This window comes from Brassica napus, chromosome C7, assembly GCF_020379485.1.
Source record: "Brassica napus cultivar Da-Ae chromosome C7, Da-Ae, whole genome shotgun sequence".
NCBI classification, from domain to species: Eukaryota; Viridiplantae; Streptophyta; class Magnoliopsida; order Brassicales; family Brassicaceae; genus Brassica; species Brassica napus.
This window is the reverse complement of record NC_063450.1, coordinates 11,858,921-11,881,365: the sequence shown is the minus strand read 5'-3', so window position 1 is coordinate 11,881,365 and position 22,445 is coordinate 11,858,921. Positions and strand designations below refer to the sequence as shown.

General features: G+C 43.9%; 1 protein-coding gene across 1 annotated transcript; it reads right to left on the bottom strand.

Moving 5' to 3' along the window:
• Positions 1-9,480: 9,480 nt before the first annotated feature.
• Positions 9,481-10,269, bottom strand: LOC111203098. The gene has a single exon (XM_022696543.1). It carries the CDS (start codon positions 10,267-10,269, stop codon positions 9,481-9,483), a length of 789 nt encoding a protein of 262 aa, XP_022552264.1.
• Positions 10,270-22,445: the final 12,176 nt, after the last annotated feature.

Below are 22,445 nucleotides of genomic sequence, written 5' to 3'. Positions count from 1 at the left end.
GAAGTTAGAGAAAAGTTAAATGTGGTTCATGAGCTTCTTAGGAAGCATGTCTGCTCAGCTTAAGGAGAAGGAGCGGTAGACATGGAAGGAGAAGAAGATGTGAACTACATTGGAGGTACTGGATTTCAGAGGTCTGGAAACCAGGGTGGAAACATAAACTTCTTTGGCAATGGTCAGAGGAGTAACCAGAGTTCACAGTTCCAGAAACCTTTCAGCCACAACAGCAGAGGCTATGGAAACTCATTCTACCAGAATCCACCTCCACAGACTCAGGAAAGCAAGATTGAAGCAATGCTTGACAGAGTTCTGGAAGGACAGCAACAACTCACTGTGGATTTCAATGGGAAGATAGATTCCGCCTACAACAGTCTGAACACAAGAATTGAGACCTTAGGGACTCAGGTGAGGAAGCTTGAAATGCAAGTGGTGCAGAATGGAGACACTGTAAAGAGGCAAGAAGCCTTGGCTAGAGAGGCAGGAGTTGAGAAAGCAAAACACCACGTAAATGCCATCATAGATGATGATTTCTGGCAAGTGGTGAAGCATGAGAAGCTTGGAGAAGGAGACTTCGAAGTTGAAAGCTCCATGAGTTTCGGCGGATCACATTGGTGTCGACCGATGTCAATGGATACACATCGCTCGACAGACCATGACGAAGATCGATCGATTGATTACTCTAAACATCGATCGACGTCATCTGCTGAATCGACTGCGAAGTGTAGTGCAGTTCGAATCATGACTCATGAGGAATTCACAGAAAAACATCCTCACCCACCCTCCCCTGTCTACGTCAAAATCGATCGACCGCATGAGCCAGCAGTCGACCGAAAGAGAGAGACCGATATCGATCGACCCCCTCACCTCCCATCGTTCGACGGGCACATCTCACCTACCGAGTGCGGTTACTATCTATTGATAATGACTGAATCTACGCACTCAGACAACCACCTAAACCTTTAGCAAACCCACCAGAACCTACAACCAACCCTTCAGACACTACACCAGAGCCTATGCAAGTTGATGAGGCAACTGAAGGAAGAATATTAAGGAAAAGGAAGGAGAAGATTCCTAAGAACCTTAACAGGGAAGCTAATGAGAAGGAGATGGATGGTTTCACTAAGAGAGTCCTCAGAATCCCAGTGGAGAAACCTTTTGATGAAGTTTATTTCGCACACCGGTTGTGGATGTTCTTCAGAGAGACTAAGGAGACTGAGGAGGACATTAGCAGAATGTTTCATCATGTCAGGGAAAGGATGAAACTAAAGATCACATTGAAGAAGAAGAGTGATCCTGGGAAGTTTGCAATACCATGTGTCGTGAAGGGTATTGAATTTCCCCATGCACTTTGTGACACAGGAGCATCAGTCAGCATACTACCTAAGGTTATGGCAGGCCAGCTGGGTCTGAAAATAGATCCCTCATCAGAATCTTTCACCTTCATGGACATTTCAGAAAGAAGCTCAGGAGGCATCATAAGAGACCTTGAGGTACAGATTGGTAATGCCCTTGTCCTAGTAGATTTTCATATCCTGGACATCAAGCTTAACTGGAACTCTTCACTTCTGCTTGGAAGAGCTTTCCTGGCTACAGTAGGAGATGTATGTGACATGAACACCAACAGATTGCGTCTGACACTGATAGATCCAGACGTCCACTATGATCCAGTTCGAGTTTTGAGACAACAGGTCAACCTCGTGGAGCTTGGAAATGATCTTGGCTACATTGTAGCATGCCATTGTGGAGCAGAGTACCAAACAGAGTACTCAGAATCGATCGACACTCACACTGCGTCATCGATCGATTCCAATGAGTCACCGACGACCGATGAACACTATCCAACGTCGCTCGACGGGAAGCATCTAGTTGACCACTTCACGTTACTAGATCAGTGTTATCCAAACTTTGCCTTTCAACAACCCAACAAAAGAGGACGTGATGACTATTCCATAGGCAGTTAGGCAGACAGTGGATTCCATGAAAGTTTTGCAGTAGAGACTGTAATTCTTTCATCCAATGAGGATCCTACTGAGGAGTATGATGAGAATTACTGGAAGGAAAGAGCTATAGAGATTGCTATGCAGGATGACATATATTCAAGCCATTCCTTTAACAACACGTCTCCACCATCGATCGACAGAGTTTACTCAGCATCGGTCGATACCCACCCTCATCCAGCAAAACGATCTTATGCATCGATCGATACCACACCTGGTACATCGATCGATATTAAAGCCGCCGCCTTAAAAAAGGAGAAAGGGAATATTACAATCCCAAATAGGTTTACCAACACCTATATAAAGAGTTTTGCACCCCCACATAACTTATCATGACACCGAAGCAGAAAAGATGAATGCTCTCACTAACCAATCAGAAGGAACATCAAAGAAGAACATTCGATCCAAAAACCCTAATTCAGCAGACAAACTTCTACCATCGATCAATACTCCAGTATCAACATCGATCGATTCTCATTCTAAACCTAAACTTTCTTTATTTACTAAGAAGAATATGAGTATTGATTACGGTTTTCTAACTCCTGATGAATTTGGTATTTTCAGGGACCCAGATGGCCATGCAAGAGCTATGGATGGAAGGATTCTACAGGTATCCAGAGAGGACATTGCAGAGATTCTTCAGGTGGCCAATGGACCAGACAAATTGTTTATGCAGCAACGCAGCATTCCAGACAACATTCCAGCTGTTCCAGAAGAATATCCAAGGGCCGACACAACAAAAATTGGTTCACACCAATCGTGCCGACCAGTTGGCCAAGCACTGATTGACAAGGTTGCTCCTACATCGTTCGACAGGGTAACACCAATGTCGCTCGACAAGGCACCTTCACCATCGATCGACAGACGTTACAAATTTGGACATCGCGCTTATGACATCTATGGAGCCAGAAAGTTCAGATGGGAATAGAAAGACGAATATGGTGTCTACAGAGATGAGTCTGGATATGCAAGGAGCGTAGCTGGTGAGATGATCCCTGTTACCAAGGACAACATCAGAAAAATTCTGGAGAGAGCATCCCTATTTGAAGAGAGTCACATATGTCTTCCAGAACATGCCAATTCTTTCACACCTACAAAACTGGCACCAGAGATCTACACCACGGATGAGATTAATGAGATGGTGACTGGTATTTGTGGAGCTCAGGAAAAGCTAGGAGATGAACTCAAGACATTGGTAGATGACACTTATCAGCCTTTGGACAGAGGTTACAATGAGCTTTTCAGAAGTATGGCAGAGATGAGGACAGAGATTGAGAGTATGCAGCACAACCTTGAGAAAGAAGCTACGACATCACCATCGATCGACGCCAACAAACAACATCGATCGACGTCAAGCCACAGACATCCCAGATTCCTGCAGAACCGGAAAGTTTGGCAGAGAAGAGGGATGAATGGGAGATCGCATACATCAACACGGGGATTAACGATGTATACAACCCTCTCAAAAACAACGTGGACGGGTTAAGCACAAGAATTGATCTGCTACAACAAGATTTGGACACCATTCGCAAGAAAGATCCACAACCAGCCACATCGATCGATATCTGCACCATCACATCGATCGACAACAAGTTCGCAGCCATGGAAGATAGGTTTCAAACCTACGAGGATATGCACGACCGTTTCACCTCACCTATCATGCGATACTTGGATACCTTGTCTACACAGATGATGAATGTCCAGAGGGACATTGGAAAGCTTAATGATCAACATGATTTTCAGGAAGAAGGCTCAACATCGATCGATAGGTTCCGCAGGGCATCGCTCGACGGCAAGAAACCTACAAAACATCTTCCCTACACATCAACAAAAGTTGATCAGATCACATCAAAGCTTGACACAGCTATGGACACCATGGAGGAACGACTTGAGAATCGGTGTGATGACATCTACTTTCCATTCGACGTCAGACTAGGTGGACTAGATAGCCAAGCAGAGTGGTTACAGAAGGAAGTCAAAGCCGTTCAGAGGCAACTCGCATCTCAACACCAGATATCAGCATCGATCAACAGAAAACGCTCCAAATGATCGACAGTAAGGCACCAGAATCGACTGATAAACACTTGGTCGCATCGATCGATACCACGTCTACACCAGACGACGGGCAGCTAATACAAAACAAAATGGAGTCAATGCATGAGGAACTGAACGAGCTATCAGCATACACCTACGACAAGATAGGTTGGCATCAGTTCAGCATTGAAAACATCCTAGAAAGGCTACAGAACATCTCAAATGCAATACATAAGATGGATGAGAGATGGACCAGAAATGATGAGGCCACAAAAAGTTTCATTGCAGCTTGGTCCAGAATGTGCAGAGATGAGGTGGATGCTTGTTTCCAAACAAGTAGCTGTCTTTCCAACAACTAGCCACATACCTCCACAGTCAAGCTAAATGACTATAACAAAGCGCTGAGTGGGAGGCAACCCACTATTAGGTAATTTTAATTGGTTTTCTTAGTTACTAGTATTTAGTTTCGTTTTCATTCTTTCAAATTTATTGCAAGACCCAAGGAGGATGATTACCAACATATCGACCGTGGATGAGACGTCGACATCGATCGACCTACAATCACATACGACGATCGATGTATACCGATGCACATCGATCGATTCCCACTCCGGTCAGGTTTGTCTTCCTAACTTGTAACATTGAGTACTTATGATTTATTTCCACCATAACTCGGACTGTGTTACACTGGGACAGTGTAATTTAAGTCTGGGGGAAGGTTTACTGATATTATTTATTTTGATTCTTATAAAAGGATTTTAATAAAGTTATGCTTAGCTATGTGAAAGGGACTATGATCTTATTATTGATTTATACTTGAATGTCTAACCACTCTTTTGCACCATTCTAGATTTACTGATTGCAGATAGTACTAAAGATGCTAAAGTGGATCAACCTGTCAACTATACACACTTGCCTTGATTGTTTGAAGGAACCAAAACTGACCTCCAACACTAAACATGACATAATCGCTTGTCTTGGGGCTTGGTATACATGGGAAAGGATTCTTCAGACAAGTCTGGAAGGTAACGCCTTGTGTAGATTCATTTATCACATTTCCTCTCTCTATTTCGACCCTAGAGTAGTTAGTGATATTATCTAAAAAAATAAAAATCCGAAATTTATTACATAATTAGGACTTAGGATCTAGTTAGGAGGAGTCTGAACAGGACTTGGTGGATAAAACCATTAAGGCTTGATTCATAAATATTCCAATAAAAGAATTCGAACGGGACTTGGAGGCGGCAATTTTCAAGGCTCGCTTCAGAAAGAATTCTTGGATATAGGTCAAACATAAGTGAACAGGGCATGGAGGCATCCACCATTAAGTCTTGATTCATGGAAGGCTGTCCAATCTTGATCCTGCAATGGAAGTAGACTTTGACTCAAGAGAGAAATTAGAGAGAGAGAAATTAGGACCTAACTTTTACCTGCAGTTCCAGATACTTGTCTGAAAACCCTTGCATCCTTTGATCGATACTCCCAAGGTAAAGCATGCACTTTTATATTTATGCTAAGAAATGAGGTTAGTAGAGGGGAATGACAGACAGGATTTGCTGAGTTGTAGACTAATTGAATTTGGTTGCTAAGATAGGATTTTGCATAATGTGCTTTTGTAATTAGGACTTTTTAGATGTGGTTTGCGAAATGGTAGAGGTGATCATTTCTATGTTTTAAATCTGTGAGTCCCTGCTATTTTCAAACCTCTTTCAGAGAGACTGCCTGTTTGTTTTGCTTGAGGACAGTCAAAAGGGTAAGTCTGGGTAAGTTGATATACCATAGATTTGACCCATTTTCATCCATGGTATATAAGTGTTTTACTATCTATATATTATATATTCTATCTTATTATGTATGTTTTCAGGTTCAGGAGTATCTTGGAGTAAAGTGATGATTATGGAGCATTTAGGAGCTTAAATGAGATTTCATCCGAGCTGACCATTAGAGGTCGATACGAAGAAGAAGCATTCGTTCGATGCACATCCAGTGCTGTCGATCGATACAGAAGAGAAGCCTCGACGATTGAAGATTATGATCGATCAATGTACATCCTGTACCATCGATCGATGACGAGACGCGAGATGCGCAACTTGTTTCCAGCCGACTTTAAACCCAAGGCTTCACCAAATTACAAGATTACCCCTGACGAGTTTTTAACCTAATAGTTATATACTTGCCTAAGTGTTAGAAGGCAGTAGAGAGTTTTTTAGCCACCATTGTATTCTTACTTTCAGCGAGAGAGAGAGAGAGAGTTTTAGGAGAGAAAATCATAGAGAGATTTGTGATTGGAACTCCATTGATTCATCTATTCTATTCTATGCCGTTTTTATCTATATTTTTTGTCATGAATTGCTTAGCTATGTCTGAGTAGTTTACTTGTTAGATTCAGGGTTCAAATAGGTTAAAGGGATTAGCCCCAACTATAGATTTGCTGAATTGTGATATTCATTGATTGATTGTTCTTAATTCTTGTTTTAGCCTTGCTAACTAGAACATGAGCCTAGGAATTTGCATGTGTCAAGCATCCTTGATCATCCTGTCCTGAATCTATTCTGTCATGATAGGACTGCTAGAGACAGTTTACCGCTGATCTAGGAGACTAGTGAGCATTATCAACCCGCACCTAGGGCTTAGCTAGAAGCTATCGATCGATATTGTCTTCTAACAATCGAGCGATATTCCGAAAGGTGTATCGATGAATATCCATATAAGATCATCGATCGACACTTTCTTGTGATCAAAAGACGACAGTTGAGATCCAAGATCTAGTTAGTTAACCAGTGAAACATTGTCATCGCTGATCACTGTGATTAAGGAGTTGAGCTCTAATATATCATGTATGCAACTGTTAGGCATCTATAGGATTATAATCTCTAACACCTGAATAGAAACCCTGCATCTAATATCTTCCAATAAAGTTACACCCCCAATCATCTTGTTAGTCGAGCAATAAACTTGCTCAATTAAGATTGCTATTTACTTTTAAACCATAAAACAACAAACACCAAGAATTAATAACCTGACTAGATTTAATAGGTTCCCTAGCTCCTTGTGGATTCGATCCCTAAGTACTGCAACTGAACCTCTTATTTGAAAGAGTAATTCACTTCTTAGGGTAATTTGAGTGGTATCACTTGTTATCTAACCACTCCTTAGCACCATTCTAGACTTACTAATTGCAGATAGTACTAAAGATATTAAAGTTGATCAACCTGTTAACTATTCACACTTGCTGAGATTGTTTGAAGGAACCAAAGCTGACCTCCAACACTAAACATGACACAACTGCTTGTCTTGGGGCTTGGTATACATGGGATCGGATTCTTCAAACAAGTCTGGAAGGTAAAGCCATATGTAGATTTATCACCTTTTCTCTCTCTATTTCGACCCTAGATTTATAATAGGTGTTAGTTAGGTGGAATCCAAACATGACTTAGTGGCTACAACCATTAAGGCTTGCTTCATAAGGATTCCAACAAAAAGAATTCGAACGGGACTTGGTGGCGGCAATCATCAAGGTTCGATTCACATGAATTCTTGGATATAGGTCAAAAAGAAGTGAACAGGACTTGGTGGCAACCACCATTAAGGCTTGATTCATGGAAGCATGTCCAATCTTGGTCAATGATCCTGCAATGAAAGCAGACTTTAACTAAAGAAAGAATTTAGTAGAGAGAAAAGATATGAACTAACTTTTACCTGCAGATCCAGATACTTGTTTGAAAATCCTTGTATCCTGTGATCGATACTCCCAAGGTAGAGCCTGCACTTTAATTTATGCTAAGAAATGAGGTTGGTTGAGGGGAATGTCAGACAGGATTTGCTAAGTTGTTGGCTAGGTGTGTTTGGTTGCTAAGCTATGATATTGTATAATGTGCTTTTGTGATTAGGACCTATTAGATGTGGATTGCAATATTGTAGAGGTGATGGTTCTATGTTTTAAATCATGTGAGTCCCTACTATTTTCAAACCTCTTTCAGAGACACTGCCCGTCTGTTTTGCTTGAGGACAACCAAAAGGGTAAGTCTGGGGAGTTGATATACCATGGATTTTACCCACTTTCAACCATGGTATATAAGTGCTTTAATATATATTTTCTACTATATAGAGTCTATTTAGAATATTTACAGGTTCAGGTACGTTTTGGAGAAATATGGTGATTTTGGAGCCTTTTGAGGTGCAGACCTGCACAGACGCATCAGATTTTTAGCTATGGATGGAGACTTCCCACCGTTAGCTTGAGTCCATCTTTTAACACAAGATAGATCTTTGATTTAGCTTTCCAACGCCACCGGTTTGAGGTCAATCGGCATCCTGTAGCAGAGGTTATGCATGTTTTACTGATGATAGGTCAGTCTGCCTCGCGAGAGGAAGCTGTCGAGGAAATGAAGGACTGTCGATCGATATTGCATCATTGGTGTCGGTCGACAGTGATCCCAGAAAACAGTACAAGCCTGTTTCGTGACCAATTTAGGCCCAGAAGTCACCACATATTACTAATATACCCCTGGACGACCTGAAACCCTATTTTACTGTTTTCTAAGCCATTGTTGACGGCTATGTTTCATACTATTCTAGAGAGAGAGCTTAGGATTGGAGAGATAGATCTGTACACCTTGAGAGAGGGAAGATCTTGAACTCCCTTTGTTTCTTTACTCTATTTTTTTTTATTTATCAATTGCAATATTATTCAGACCATCATAACCATGTCTTTTATGAATATGTCTGAGTAATCTCACTGTTAGATTTAGGTTTCTCACTGTTCGATTTAAATTGTTGTTAGGGTGATTTAATTAGTACTTCATCTAGTTGTTCTTACTACTAAGCTTAGGGTTGATAAACCTTAAAACTTAGATCTTAGGATTAATTGAGATCAAGCCATTGCTTGACTCAATACCTGAAATTAACTAGTATGATCTAACTGACTAGATACAGACGAGAGTTGGTCTAGTGAGTTAGAGAATATAAATCAAACCCATTCGTAAAGCTTTCTGGAAGAAGTATCGATCGACACAGCGATAGCCCTGTCGATCGATATTTTGAAAGGTGTATCGATCGATACTCATAACGAATTATCGTTCGACACTTTCTCGTGATTAACATATGAGAGTTGAAATCAGAGATCCAGATTAGATAATCAGATTGATTATATCCTAGTTTGAATTCAAGAACAATTAATATCAATAAACCCCTAAAAACCTAAATTAAGTATTTACTTATCATACCTGAGAATATACATGAATCTTGCTATTCTCCCAAATGTCAACAACCTCAGAACAAACCAATCGAGCAATAACTTTGCTCACCAATTCATTTACTGCTTTAAAACCTATAAACCAATTAATCTAGATTTATTTGAAGACCATAATCTACTGTATAATCCTAGAGTCTCTGTGGATTCGATCCCAAAGTACTACATCTGAACCTCTTATTTGAGAGAGTAATTCACTCCTTATGGTATTTTGAGTGATATCAGTTCCTTATAGAGATCCCCGTCTGGGAGCAAGCCTCTTTTGAAGGCTGAGATTGCCGTAGTGATGTTGCATTCGGGGATTGATACCTTTTCCTGATTGAAGCAAGCTATATAATCGCGAAGGGGTTCGACCCGATGCTGGAGGATTTCGTTGAGGCTGTCCGAGGTTTTCTCCAGGCTCCGACTACTTGCGAACTGCTCTACGAACTTATCGCTGAGGGCCGCGAATGAAGATATGGATCCGATGGGTAGATTGAAGTACCATTGCAATGCGGGTCCGATCAGGGTTGAGCCGAATCCCTTGCACATGGTAGCCTCGCGGAACTTCCTTGGGAGTGCTACCGCTAGCATCCTTTGTTTGTACTGAGCGATGTGGTCGTCTGAGTCGCCGGTACCGTCATACATCTTTATGTTGGGGAAGAAGAACTTTCTCGGCATCTCAATCAGGGTAATGTTATCTGTGAAAGGAGTATCTGCGTAAAAACCGGGATTACTTTTCCGAATCGGAGGTGCCACCCCGGGGAGCCTTTCTACCATAGATTGCATGGCGTCGAGCTTCTTGGAGAACATCTGCTCCAGGTAGGTGGTCAATGAGGACTGCAATGCCGTGGATCCTTCAGATGTTTCCTTCTCGGAGTCTGGCTCGGAGTCGCTGGATAATGTTTCATGGACTCGCGTATCTCCAGCTTTTTCTCCTGATGCCCCGGCTTCATCTGAAGGCTGTCGAGCGGTACCTCCAGCGGTGTTGGGTGTGTCCAGGCTCGGCATGGGTCGGACCTGTGTGCGGAAGTGGCGCTTCTTGTTGCTTGCCGTGTTTAGGGCTTGATTCTTGTCTCAGAGAACAAGGTTTTCAGATTCGAGCTGAGTAAGCTTCTCAGGACTTTGCTCCAGCTGCTTCGAATGTTCGTCTAGCTTTTCCTTCAGGCTTTGGACTTCAGAGGAAAGCTTAGGGTTCTCGGTAGCTTCCCGAGCCTTGTGCAAGTCGGTTACCTGGCTTTGTAATCCGTCGAGTTGCCTTTGTAGCTCGGCTTCTCTTGGAGTCGGTTCTGACGGGTTGTCTTGCTCATCCACCACCATCGTCACGTAGTTTAGATTACCCCCCTCCTTCTAGCGCCAAACTGTTAGGGGATTTTTGTGTAGGATCTTTGTGAGTACTACAGAACGATGGATGAGCTGATATTTAGTATAGATTTTGGAGTAGTAAAAGAGATTATGACTTGAATAAGCGTTTATTAGATCGAACTAGAAGAGATTACAAAGTATTGAGCAAGAAACCCTAGTCTAGCCGTCTAACTCTAGCCTTCAAGTCTAAAAGAGTCCATCCTCCCTTCTAGGGTTTGGGTTCCCCTTATATAGTCTTATGTCTATAGGTCGGTTCTTGTCGGTTGGAGTATATGGAAGTCTTCCATATTCGGAAATATGGAAGGTTCTCCTTATCGGCACTCGCCGGAGAGCTGAACCATCACGCGGGTCAGCTCGCCGGCGAGCTCAACCATCACGCGGGTCAGCTCGCCGGCGAGCTCAACCATCACATCGGTCAGCTCGCCAGCGAGCTGAACCGACGTGTGGTTATACTCGCCCGGCAAGCTCAACCATCACGCTGGTCAGCTCGCCGGCGAGCTAAAATGTCGTGTGGTTGCACTTGCCCCGTGAGCTTAACCATCGCGCCGGTCAGCTCGCCGGCGAGCTCAACTATCGCGCCGGTCAGCTCGCCGGCGAGCTGAACCGTCGTGTGGTTGTGCTCGCCGGCGAGTTCGGCCGTCACGCGAGTCGGCTCACCCGGCGAGCATGACCTGATCCCGGCCTGTCCGACTTACTTCGACTCCTGTATCTTCCGTATAGCTGTGATATCCGACCTTCGGGACCATATACTTCTCGTTTCGTTTTGATTAAAGTTATTCTCGAATTTTTATGACTAAAACCGAGAAATCGTATAAACGCCAAATGGCCTAAGAACGGTCCGCAAGGATCCAGCTTGGTCTAGAGGCCCATCTACGCTCTCAGAAGGGATTCGAGCCCATAAAAGTTATGACGGTTTGTCCTAACTCGCAGAAATACGATAAATGCTAAGTTTCCAAAGAAAATGCCAAGATTCGAGCATAACTATCAAGATCGACGAAAAATGGAATATTCCCAAAAGAGATAGACTTGGGCCCGAAGGCGAAGGATGGGCCATCGACCTAGAGCGACTATATAAGGAGAGCAGGAGCAGAAGAAAAGGGGCCCCGAGAATTTAGACTTAGAGAACTCCTGCTAGCTTAGAGAACTTAGGGCTTAGGTGGTTAGACTAGCACGGCAAGGCTTAGGACGTCTTGGCCGCCTCTTGTCATGTTGTTCCGATAGTTAGCATATCTCTACTCCTCTCGGAGAAATCTTGTATTCATACTATTCAATAAAACGCCTCTGAGCGATTATCTAACTTTTTATCGTTCTAAAGTGAATACGCAGAGAATTCGGATGTTCAAGGAAAAACGGGTTCACTCGGTTTTCCTCCATTATTATTTGTTATAATCGACGGTGTGAATTTCGGTTCCCACAGAGTTCCATTTCCATTGAGGTATCAAAAGACTCTGCGATAATACTCCGGGAACTTGATGTTCGACCTTAACTTGTTGACAAGTTGAACATTGCGCAACCCATTGCGCTACCGATCTCTTCATACCCAGCCAATGATAGTATCTTCTCACGTCTCGGTACATCTTCGAACTTCCAGGATGGATACTAAGTAAATAATGGTGAGCAATCCTTAGTATCTCATCTCTCAGCCCTTGTCCATTAGGAACCGTGATCCTCCCATTAATTAGCAAGGTTCCATCCTCCGCCAAGTAGTATTCAGCACTATTTGGCCCGCCTTGTCTTCTGAGATCCTCAGCGATCTTCAATAGCTTCTCATCCTTAAGTTGTTCTTCTTGAATTCTCTGAATCAAGCTGGCCTGGTTCACTGCTTGAAGTCCTAATGGCTCACTCGCTTGCCCTTCCAAAACAACCAACTTCACTCGCTTCAACTCTTGGTTCAACAGCTCCACTTCTTTCTCCAAATCTGCGTCCAATTTTCTTCGACTTAAAGCGTCCGCAACAACATTCTCTTTACCAGGATGGTAGAGAATCTTTATGTCGTAGTCTGCCACAAACTCCATCCATTTACACTGGCGCAGGTTGAGATCTGGCTGAGTGAAGAGGTATTTAAGACTTTGATGGTCTGTGTATACCTCCACTTCTTCTCCATACAAGTAAGATCTCCAAATTCGCAAAGCGAACACCACGACCGCTAACTCCAAGTCATGTGTACTGCAGTTATCCTCATGCTTAAGTAGTTGTCGCGAAGCATATGCAATGACTCGCCCATCTAGCATAAGAACACAACCTAACCCAACTCGTGAAGCATCTGTGTAAACCGTGTAACGTTTACCTTGCTCGGGTAAGGCAAACACAGGTGCGGTCGTGAGAACTTCCTTCAACTTCTTGAAAGCCTTCTCGGTTTCCTCCACCCATAAGAAAGGAACTCCTTTACCGGTAAGTTTAGTTGAAGGCTTTGCAATGGACGAAAAGTGCTTAACAAACTTCTGATAATAGCCCGCAAGTCCAAGACAACTCCTTACTTCCGTCACAGTGGTAGGTCGAGGCCATTCCCGTATGGCTTGGACCTTTTCTGGATCAGCAGCCACGCCCTCTCCTGATACTATGTGATCCAGAAATTCTATCTCTCTCTTCCAAAACGAGCACTTGCTGAACTTGGCAAATAGCTTCTGATTCCGTAACCTCTCCATAACCAGTCTCAGATGCTCTTTGTGCTCCTCCTTACTTCTCGAATACACCAGGATGTCATCAATGAAACTGATCACAAACTTGTCAAGGTAGTCGTTAAACACTTCATTCATCAAACGCATGAAAGCCGCAGGTGCGTTGGTGAGACCAAAGGGCATAATGACAAACTCATACTGCCCATATCTCGTGCGAAACGCCGTCTTCATGATGTTCGACTTGGCAATAGGAATTTGGTGATACCCTGATGCCAAATCAATCTTCGAAAACCAACTAGCTCCCTTTAGTTGGTCTAACAACTCGTCTATCCTCGGAAGAGGATACTTATCTTTTATCGTGATGTTGTTGATACCACGATAATCGATACACAACCTCATGCTTCCGTCCTTCTTCTTCACAAATAGCACAGGGGCTCCCCAAGGTGAAGAGCTCAATCGGATGAATCCCTTTTCCAAAAGATCCTCCAATTGCTTCTTTAGCTCAGACAACTCCGCAGGTGCCATCCGATATGGTGCCTTAGCTATAGGTTTTGCTTCAGGCTCCAAAGTAATGGTAAAGGGATTACTCCGAGGTGGATGTAATTCCTTTAGTGGTGCAAAGATATCCTCAAACTCTTGGACCACTTCTATGTCTTCGACCTTAACTCCATCATTAGTGGCTCCTCCACTAACCGATAAAGTTACCAAATACACTTTCCCATCTTGAAACAAATCTTGTACTCTCATTGCTGCTACCAAAGACACTATCATACTATGACTGATTCCAAAGTATACCATCTCTAGTCTTTTACCTCTGCCAAACAACAACCTTCCCTTTCCACAGTCGATCTGAACTATGTAGTTCGATAACCAATCCATTCCAAGGATTACTTCGTACCCTTTCAAAGGCACGACTAACAGATCTGCCACAAATTCTTTCTCTTGAATGACCAATGGAACATTCTTGATACACTGATCTGCTTGAAGGGTTTGGTCTACAGGGGTCAAGATGGCCACGTTTATCGTGTCAACCACAAAACAATCCCAAAACCGGGCAGCTACTTCAAGGGTCACAAAACTATGTGTTGCCCCCGAGTCGAACAATACATGTGTGGGTTTACCAGCAACATGTATGGTTCCTGCCACAGTAACCCAATCAACAATATCTCAATCACAAAAAGTAATCAAAATTCGCACAACCATCAATCATAATCCAAAATTTCTAAACGCGCAACCTAGCGATCAAGCAATCTATACTTAACCAGCATACTAACTAGGTTCCAGCAACTAAATTCCATTCAATAAAAAGAGGAGGTTAAGCACCCAATACCTGTGATGGGACCGCTTGACGGTCCTGCATTGTCTGGGTTTTCTACACCTAAGGCATAAACCCTACCTCCTAGGTTTTGCTTCTTTGGTGATGGCCCAATAGTTGGACGGCTAGGAGGAGCTCGGATCATGAGAGGGGTCGAAGGGATTGGCTTGTTTGGACATGATGATGCATAATGGCCCTTCATACCGCAAGAGAAACAAGTGACATCTTCCATCCTTAATGAGCCCTGCTGGTTACTCCGCTTGTTTTTGGGACAAAACCTTGAAATATGTCCCGGCTGATCACATGTATAACATACCCCAGAGTTACCATGCTTATTGGCTTGGCCTCTGAATCCTCGCCCTTTGCTTTTGTTAGATCTTGGACCCTTGTTGAAATTGCCTTTCTCCTTGGCTAAACTTGGTGTGCCCACCAGAAAGTGATATAGTCTTCCTTTCAGCCTCCAATACAGTCTCACCATTAACAGCTTTTTCCACTAGCTCAGATAACCTGCTAAAGTTGCTTCCAGCTAAACGACTTCCAAGCTCCGGCTTCAATCCATACATAAAGTTACTGATCATAGTTGCTTCATCTTCGCGCCCATCAAAGACATGTCGTCTCAACCTTGTGAACTCCAACTCATAACTCTTTACCGGCCTATCTCCTTGAACAAGGTTCATAAACTGACGCTCCAATCGATGCTTCACTTCTGGAGGAAAGTACTTCCTCTCAAACTCTCCCTTGAACGATTCCCATGATGTGATGTTATGTCCAGGCTGCCTCTCTATGCTGTCCCACAAGCCCGTTGCGTCTCCTTCCAGATAGTACACAGCGTTCTTCTTCTGATACTCCTCCGGACACTCCATGGCTTCAAAATTCTTTTCCATCATAGTAATCCACTTGCCGACTTCAATAGGATCGAATCCTCCTTTGAACTTGCAGGATCCAATATTCATCATGGTAGATAATAGCTTGGACACTTCAGGGGGTTGAGTACGCCTGCCTTGGTTACCAAGTGCCTCGGTCATCACGTCATGTAAAATCTTCAGGGTGTTTTCCGCTCCTTGATCTTGTGGTCCTTCAGTGGCACGGTTCTGATCCGTCCTTGGGTTTGATTGAGCGGATTGATCATGTTGATGTCTCCGGTCCCAATTACGACTTGGGCCAATACTCGCCAAACTGTCTTCCTCACTCTAGTCCTGTTACCGTACACAGGGAAAGATCTTGTTCTCTGCATAGGGGTCCTATCGTGTCCAAACATCTCACTGATGTCATTTCCATCCTACTGATCTGATATGTAACCCAATCCTTCGCCTGTCCAATCCATACCCTCTCCCCATATCCGACCTCGTCCATCATCACATGTCCCGCGAGTAGCCATCCGCACACAATTAAAAGGGTAAGTCATATTCCTATTACGGGAAGCGGCTGGTTTCCTAATCATCTTTTTGCGACTCCTTTGACTCGATAAAATCGTTAAAAAGCACTTGTGTCACGTATGGACGAAACCAAGCTCTGATACCACCTCTGTAACACCCCCGAACCGTTCTAGGCATAGGGCGAACCACCGGCCAACAATCAAACAAGAACATGACCGACGATCCGACCGTCTACCAAAGTTCAGGAGTGCTACAAGACGGGTTAACGGGCAATCCAGCCAAAGTTACAAAAAGTGCAATTCGTAACTAGGCCAGGCCGCCCACTAACACGTCCCGTCAGACCAAAGCCTAAGGCTTCTCAACCCGTACTCCGATCTGACGTTGTGTTAGCTCGGACAAGCTAATATCAGAACAACAAGGCATTTGCACAAAACATTCGCTTTATTTATCTTATATAATATCTGGTTTACAATACACAAAATATTATACAAGTGGTGGCATGCCAAGAAAGCGAAAGTACATACTTATAGTCTGAAAGCGTCTTAAGCAAAAAGATGCAAATCTACACCAGCAAGCCTAGCCTCCCGCGACCTCTACAAGCTCGCTACTGGTCACCTGAAACAGCAACGAGTGAGGAGTGAGTAATCTAGCATTACTCAGTGAGTTACAATCCCCAACTAACAAATACAACCCCTCGCTATCCCACCCCAAACAATCTAAAGCGAGAGGTTCACCTAACAACACAACTCAATAACAATATGCAATATCAGAAATACGCAGCGGTAAACGATAGCAAGATAACTAGCAATATGCTAATTACTAGCTCATCACCAAACTCAAACTCGACTTAAACCAGGGTTCAATAATCCGAAACACGATATAATATATATAACAAACTCGGGCCCTGGTGACGTTATGTTCCTCCTTCACTATCGGCAATATCCTATCTTCCTACCACAAAGGCCAGAAGAAGGAACTTTCAACCGACCGCGGCCCACAGTCCTACGGGTCACCGCGCGACAGTCCACAGTCCTTCGGGTCACTGCCACATTACACCGTCGTGTAATCATTCAGCCATTGGCCATGACCCCGTCTATCTAAGTCTTCCCGATCCAGCGAATAAGAGGTTTCCTTGAACCCGCCGGGTACAAGGTCTGAAGGAACACTAACTCACCCCAATATGCCTAGCATTGTGGGTTACACAAATGCTATCGGCCAAGATATGATTAATACTAAACCCGGTAAAAATAACATAAGGTTCCTAGTATTAATCACCACACAATCAACACATTCCACCTCAAACATGCCTAGCATTGTGGGTTACACAAATGCTATAGGGCCAAAGTATGATTAATACTAAACCCGGTAAAAATAACACAAGGTTCCTAGTATTAATCGCAAGTTAACACAATCAATCATATTCCAGAATCTAGCATAAAGACTAATTCCATAATACCTAACTATCCACAACTTAGCGATATCATCTAAGCATTCTGCATTCGCTAACTAACCAATCAACCTAACCATTAGCATGCTACTACGGTTCTCAAACAATAACAAGCATGCCATCAACTCAATCAACATAACCTCAATTATTCAAACTGTTACTCAGTTTGACCCGGCCTCCTGCCATGATCCAACTTCCAAGTAACGGGACCCTGCATGAAAACAACTCAGCAATCAATCGATTTAGTTTTTGGTTGACCGTGGCCTTGACCCCAAACCCGACTTCTGCGATCCGAGCCCTTCCTCGAACTTCTCAAGTAGACCCACGTCCAGACTGATCTTGAACTGGTCTCCACTAGAACTGATCTCTCTTCACTTGAACAGAACCTTCTCCAGGTGCTGACTCAAAATCGGCAGAGTAACTGTTCTCGAAAACTATCGAAACTCGATCATTCTTTCTTTGCTTTCTCTCTCACGCTTTGAACTGACTTTCAAGTGTTCTGAATGTGTTCAAATGAGAGGGGGTCGTGGGTTATTTATAGGAAACAACAACCAATCAGGAACAAGCCGTGTGGCAGCCCGTGTGTCGCTTTGCATGGCTCCGGACGCATGCGCTGCGGCACCTTGTGCTCCACATGGCTAGCTGCATGTCTCAGTCTCATGCAGGATGACACCACGCCCTCTACCTGTCTGGATGCATGGCTTGGCTCCATGAAAGGAGACACCACGTCCTCCACATGTCTGGCCGCATGGCCCGGTCGCATGCATCGCTACACCTCGTGCTTGGCTGATCCACCTCGTGCTCCACATGTCTTCTTGCATGTACAGGTTGCATGTACTGCAGCACCTCATGCTTCCCTTGACACACACACTGTCAAGAGCCTGCCACCACGTCCTGAACAAATACACATCAAGCCACCTCAAGCTTCTCGGTCCATTCGACCGATTTCGGCCTTTCCGGTGATTTTTTGTCCCGCGATCAACCCCAAATATTTTTCTACGCCCGTTCTGATGCTCTGAGTATTTTTAATAAACTCCAAATGAATCCTGACTTGATGGAAAATATTTCCATCGCTTCCGGCTTCTTCGAAAAATTCCATAATACCAAAATTTAGGGTTTTTCACCCAATTTCCGGTCTTCCTGTTGTGCTTCCAAAAGTGTCATGCTTCAAATGTCCTTCCCCCGGGAAAAGGAAAACTTCCGATAAGGAGAACCTTCCATATTTCCTAATATGGAATAGTTTAACCTAGTTCAACAGACTAAGGCCAGCCTTAAGAAGACTATATAAAGGGAACCTAAACCCTAAAGCAAGGGATTGACACTTCAAGACTTGGAGATTACAGCTAGGCGGCTAGAACTAGGGTTCTTACTCAAAACTGTTGTAGTTCCAGCTCTTTGATCTAATATAACGTCTCTTTCTACTTTCTTACTTGCAAATCTATACAAATATCATCCTTTTCCATCGTTATGTGGTACTCACAAAGATCCTACACAAAAATTCTCTAACAGCGACTTTGAGTCGAAAAGATATACGAGAAGGTCTCCTTGAAGGTCCACACAACCATCAGGTTCCTGGACAAAAATCCTTATGACCTAAGGGTTCCTGGACGAAGGTCCATACAACCAACAAGTTCCTTGATGAAAGTCCATCCAGCCTCCGGGTTCCGGGACGAAAGTCTATATAACCTCCGATTTAAGAAGAATCACATCCTCGAACCTATGGGTTTCAACAGGGTTTATCTCTAAACCTTCAGATTTTGGGAGAGCATGCCCAGGATCCTCCGGGTTCCATGAAAGCACAACAGAAGTTCATCCCAGCTAAGAATGGCCAAGAATCAATGGCAGAGTTCAACTAATGTTTTCACCTTCTTTATTCGGCGTGGAAACTACTGCTCACCGCAAACAACATGTCCAAGAGATCTACTCCGGTACCAAGAGTCAACTAGGTTATCTTCAGGCACCAAGACGAACATGCTGAACCTCCCCCCGCCAAAAGCCAAGGTACAATCCCGAGACGAGGCAAGAAACTACATCTACAACATCAAAACCTCAAGGAGCATCAAGTATGCTAAACGCAATAAGGAGACCGACAAGAAGACCTGAATGAAAGTCCATTACAGCTTTTACAAGCTCAAGAGGCACAAGTAAGGCCAGTAGAATCAAGCATGAGGATCCTCAGTTTTGGCCTCCGGGTCTTATTAAACCTCCCCATCCCCCTAATCGTTGGCCTCGCCAAGATTCTCCCTCTCATAATTCCTGGGTCCTGACCCATACACTCCTCTACACGATTCATGGAACCAGATAGCCTCAAGAAATGCAAACTGAAGTCCTGCCTAAACTAAAGGCCGAGTATAGCTACATGAGCAGAACAAGCATCTGGGGTATGAGAAGAAGCATCACCCTTTATGCAGACGTTCCCTGCATCTCCATCAAACTTTCGGCCAACTCCGACCAATCCCAACCATGGGGGCAATGTCTCATCCTTATAAAGGAGAAGAAGAAAGTCTTACAGACTCAACGTGATCCTGCGCGACAGTGATGTCCGCCCTTAGAGCATTTACTGGGCATTTCCGGTATCGGTTCGATTCGGTTCGGGTATTTCGAGTTTCAGGTAGTTCGGATATGGGCTAGAGGATCCATTTAGTACTTGACCTATTTTCGGTTCGGTTCGGTTTGGATAGTTTCGGGTTCGGTTCGGTTCGGATAGTAAATTTAGGAACCGGAAAAAGTACGGTTCTCATTTGGATCTGGTTCGGGTTTGGATAGTTCGGGTAGTTCGGATAATTTGGATAAAATATCGGTTATTTAGGATAAAATATCAAATAATTAGGATGATTTAGATAAAAAAATTTGGACATTTCGGATTACTTTGGATATTTCGGTTAAAATTATCCGGATAGTTTCGAATACTTTCGGGTAGTTTGGATACTTTATAATAATTTAGTTATCATCAACTATTTTCAGATACTTTTAATAGAATTTTAAATTAAAAATATATATTTAGTGATGTTATATGTATATATAATTAATATTTTTATATATTCGGGTACCCGTTTGGTTCTCGGTTCGGTTCCGGTTTGGTTCGGTTATTTCGGATATAAAAATATAGGAACCGTTCGGGTATTTGAGGGTATTGGTCCGATTCCGGTTTCGGGTATTTCGGTTTGGTTCCGGTTATTTTGCCCAGGCCTAGGTACAAATACATCCATGTGACCATCCTCACTCAGACAAAACACATGCCCATTGAAGCATGTCTACCACGTTTCTATGTCGAATCAAGGATTATTGCCCATTCTTCAGGCCGTACATCTCCAATCAGGGTGTGAATCCCTTCAGACCGAGCGCAAGTACATCCAATCATACTCGATAAGGAAGTTTGAATGCCCTGGCTACGAGCCGACGTCCTACTCGAAATTCAAGAAGGAGCTTGATACCATTGTAAAACTCACGAAGTCCTATGAAGAAAATCATGTTATTTCCTGCCTTCAAACCTGAAACCAGAAAATAAGGGGCAAACTGTTGGGGAAAAATATTCCATGAAGAGATAACTCCAGCTTCCGGCTTCCGAGTTCCTGCCTCTAGGTTTCGGGTTCTTGCCTCCAGGTTCTGGGTCCCTGCCCCCGGGACAGGGTCCCTGCCCCCGGGTTAGGGTCCCTACCCCCGGGTCTGGGTCCTGCCTCCAGCTTCCGGCTTCCAGACCAAGTGATTTATCATGCCTTAGGATAAATGGAAATCTTCATTTAAGGGTAACCAGCTATGGCAAGAAGGAGTCTCCCTAAATCCGAGAGAAAGAGGAAGTATTCCAATACATATGACCTCCCTTAAGAAAAAAGGAAAAATTCCATCATCTAAGGATATAATGAATATTTCCAAATCCAAAGAGAGAGGCACGACCTCCACTATAAATATAGGTTTCTAAACCTAAAGAAAGGGGTCCGAGACGTCCATCACCAGAGCTCATCAACTCGATAGCCGCCAAGGCAATATTTAACGCCTAGAAGACCTTCTTCTTCAACACGACTATAATAGGATGATTCCGACGATTACTATCAACCAAATGAAGATATATGCTCACTGCAGCAAGTCTACAACTCTACATACTGGCTCATGCAACGATCTCCAGCTCATCAGCAGGGTCCCTCCATGCTCACTGAAGCACATCGACACATCATGCTCACTGCAGCATATCAACAGGTCTACCATCTATTCCAGCCATGTGCCCTCTAGAACAGATGACTCCTACCCACTACAGAGCTACGTGCTCCCAAGGCTACGTGCCAATTATGCCATGTGCCCACTAGAGCTACGTGTTCCCAAGGCTACATGCTCCCAAGGCTACCTGCTCATTGGGCCATGAGCCCACTAGAGCCACGTGCTCCCAAGGCTACGTGCCCATCTAGGCTACGCGCCTCCATATACATGAACTACGAACGGCTTGATCCCTCACTGAAGGGTACGTAGGAAATCCTCACTAAAGGATGCAGCTATAAATCCAAACACCTTCCATGGTCCTGTGCGTAGATACCCAAGGATTGACCCTGGTAGCCGGAACCATCAACTACAGATCAAGAGGAACCAAGGACCAACCCTGGTAGTCGGAACCATCAATCATGGATCAAGGAGACCATGCGATCTTCACTATCGATAGGCAGCCCCCACCTAACGACCAATCTCCCCTGCTGCTACTAAGGCACCGATGACATATACTGGCCCATACCCATATGGCAGTATCCTAAGAGCAGGATCTCCTGGTTTACCAACTATCGAAGCAAGAGAATACACTCAACGACAGGTCTCCTTCCTCGTATTATTCCGTAGAGCTGAGCACGGATCGCTTGTACATAAAAATACCCTAACAACCATTGTGTACAAGTGATCCGTGCTCAGCTCTACGGAATGATAGGAGGACGGAGACATGGCGTTGAGTGTATTCTCCTGCTTCGATAGTTGGTAAACCAGGAGATCCTGCTCTTAGGATACTGCCATATGGGTATGGGCCAGTATATGTCGTCGGTGCCATTGTAGCTGCAGTGGAGATTGGTCGTTAGGCGGGGGCCGCCTATCGA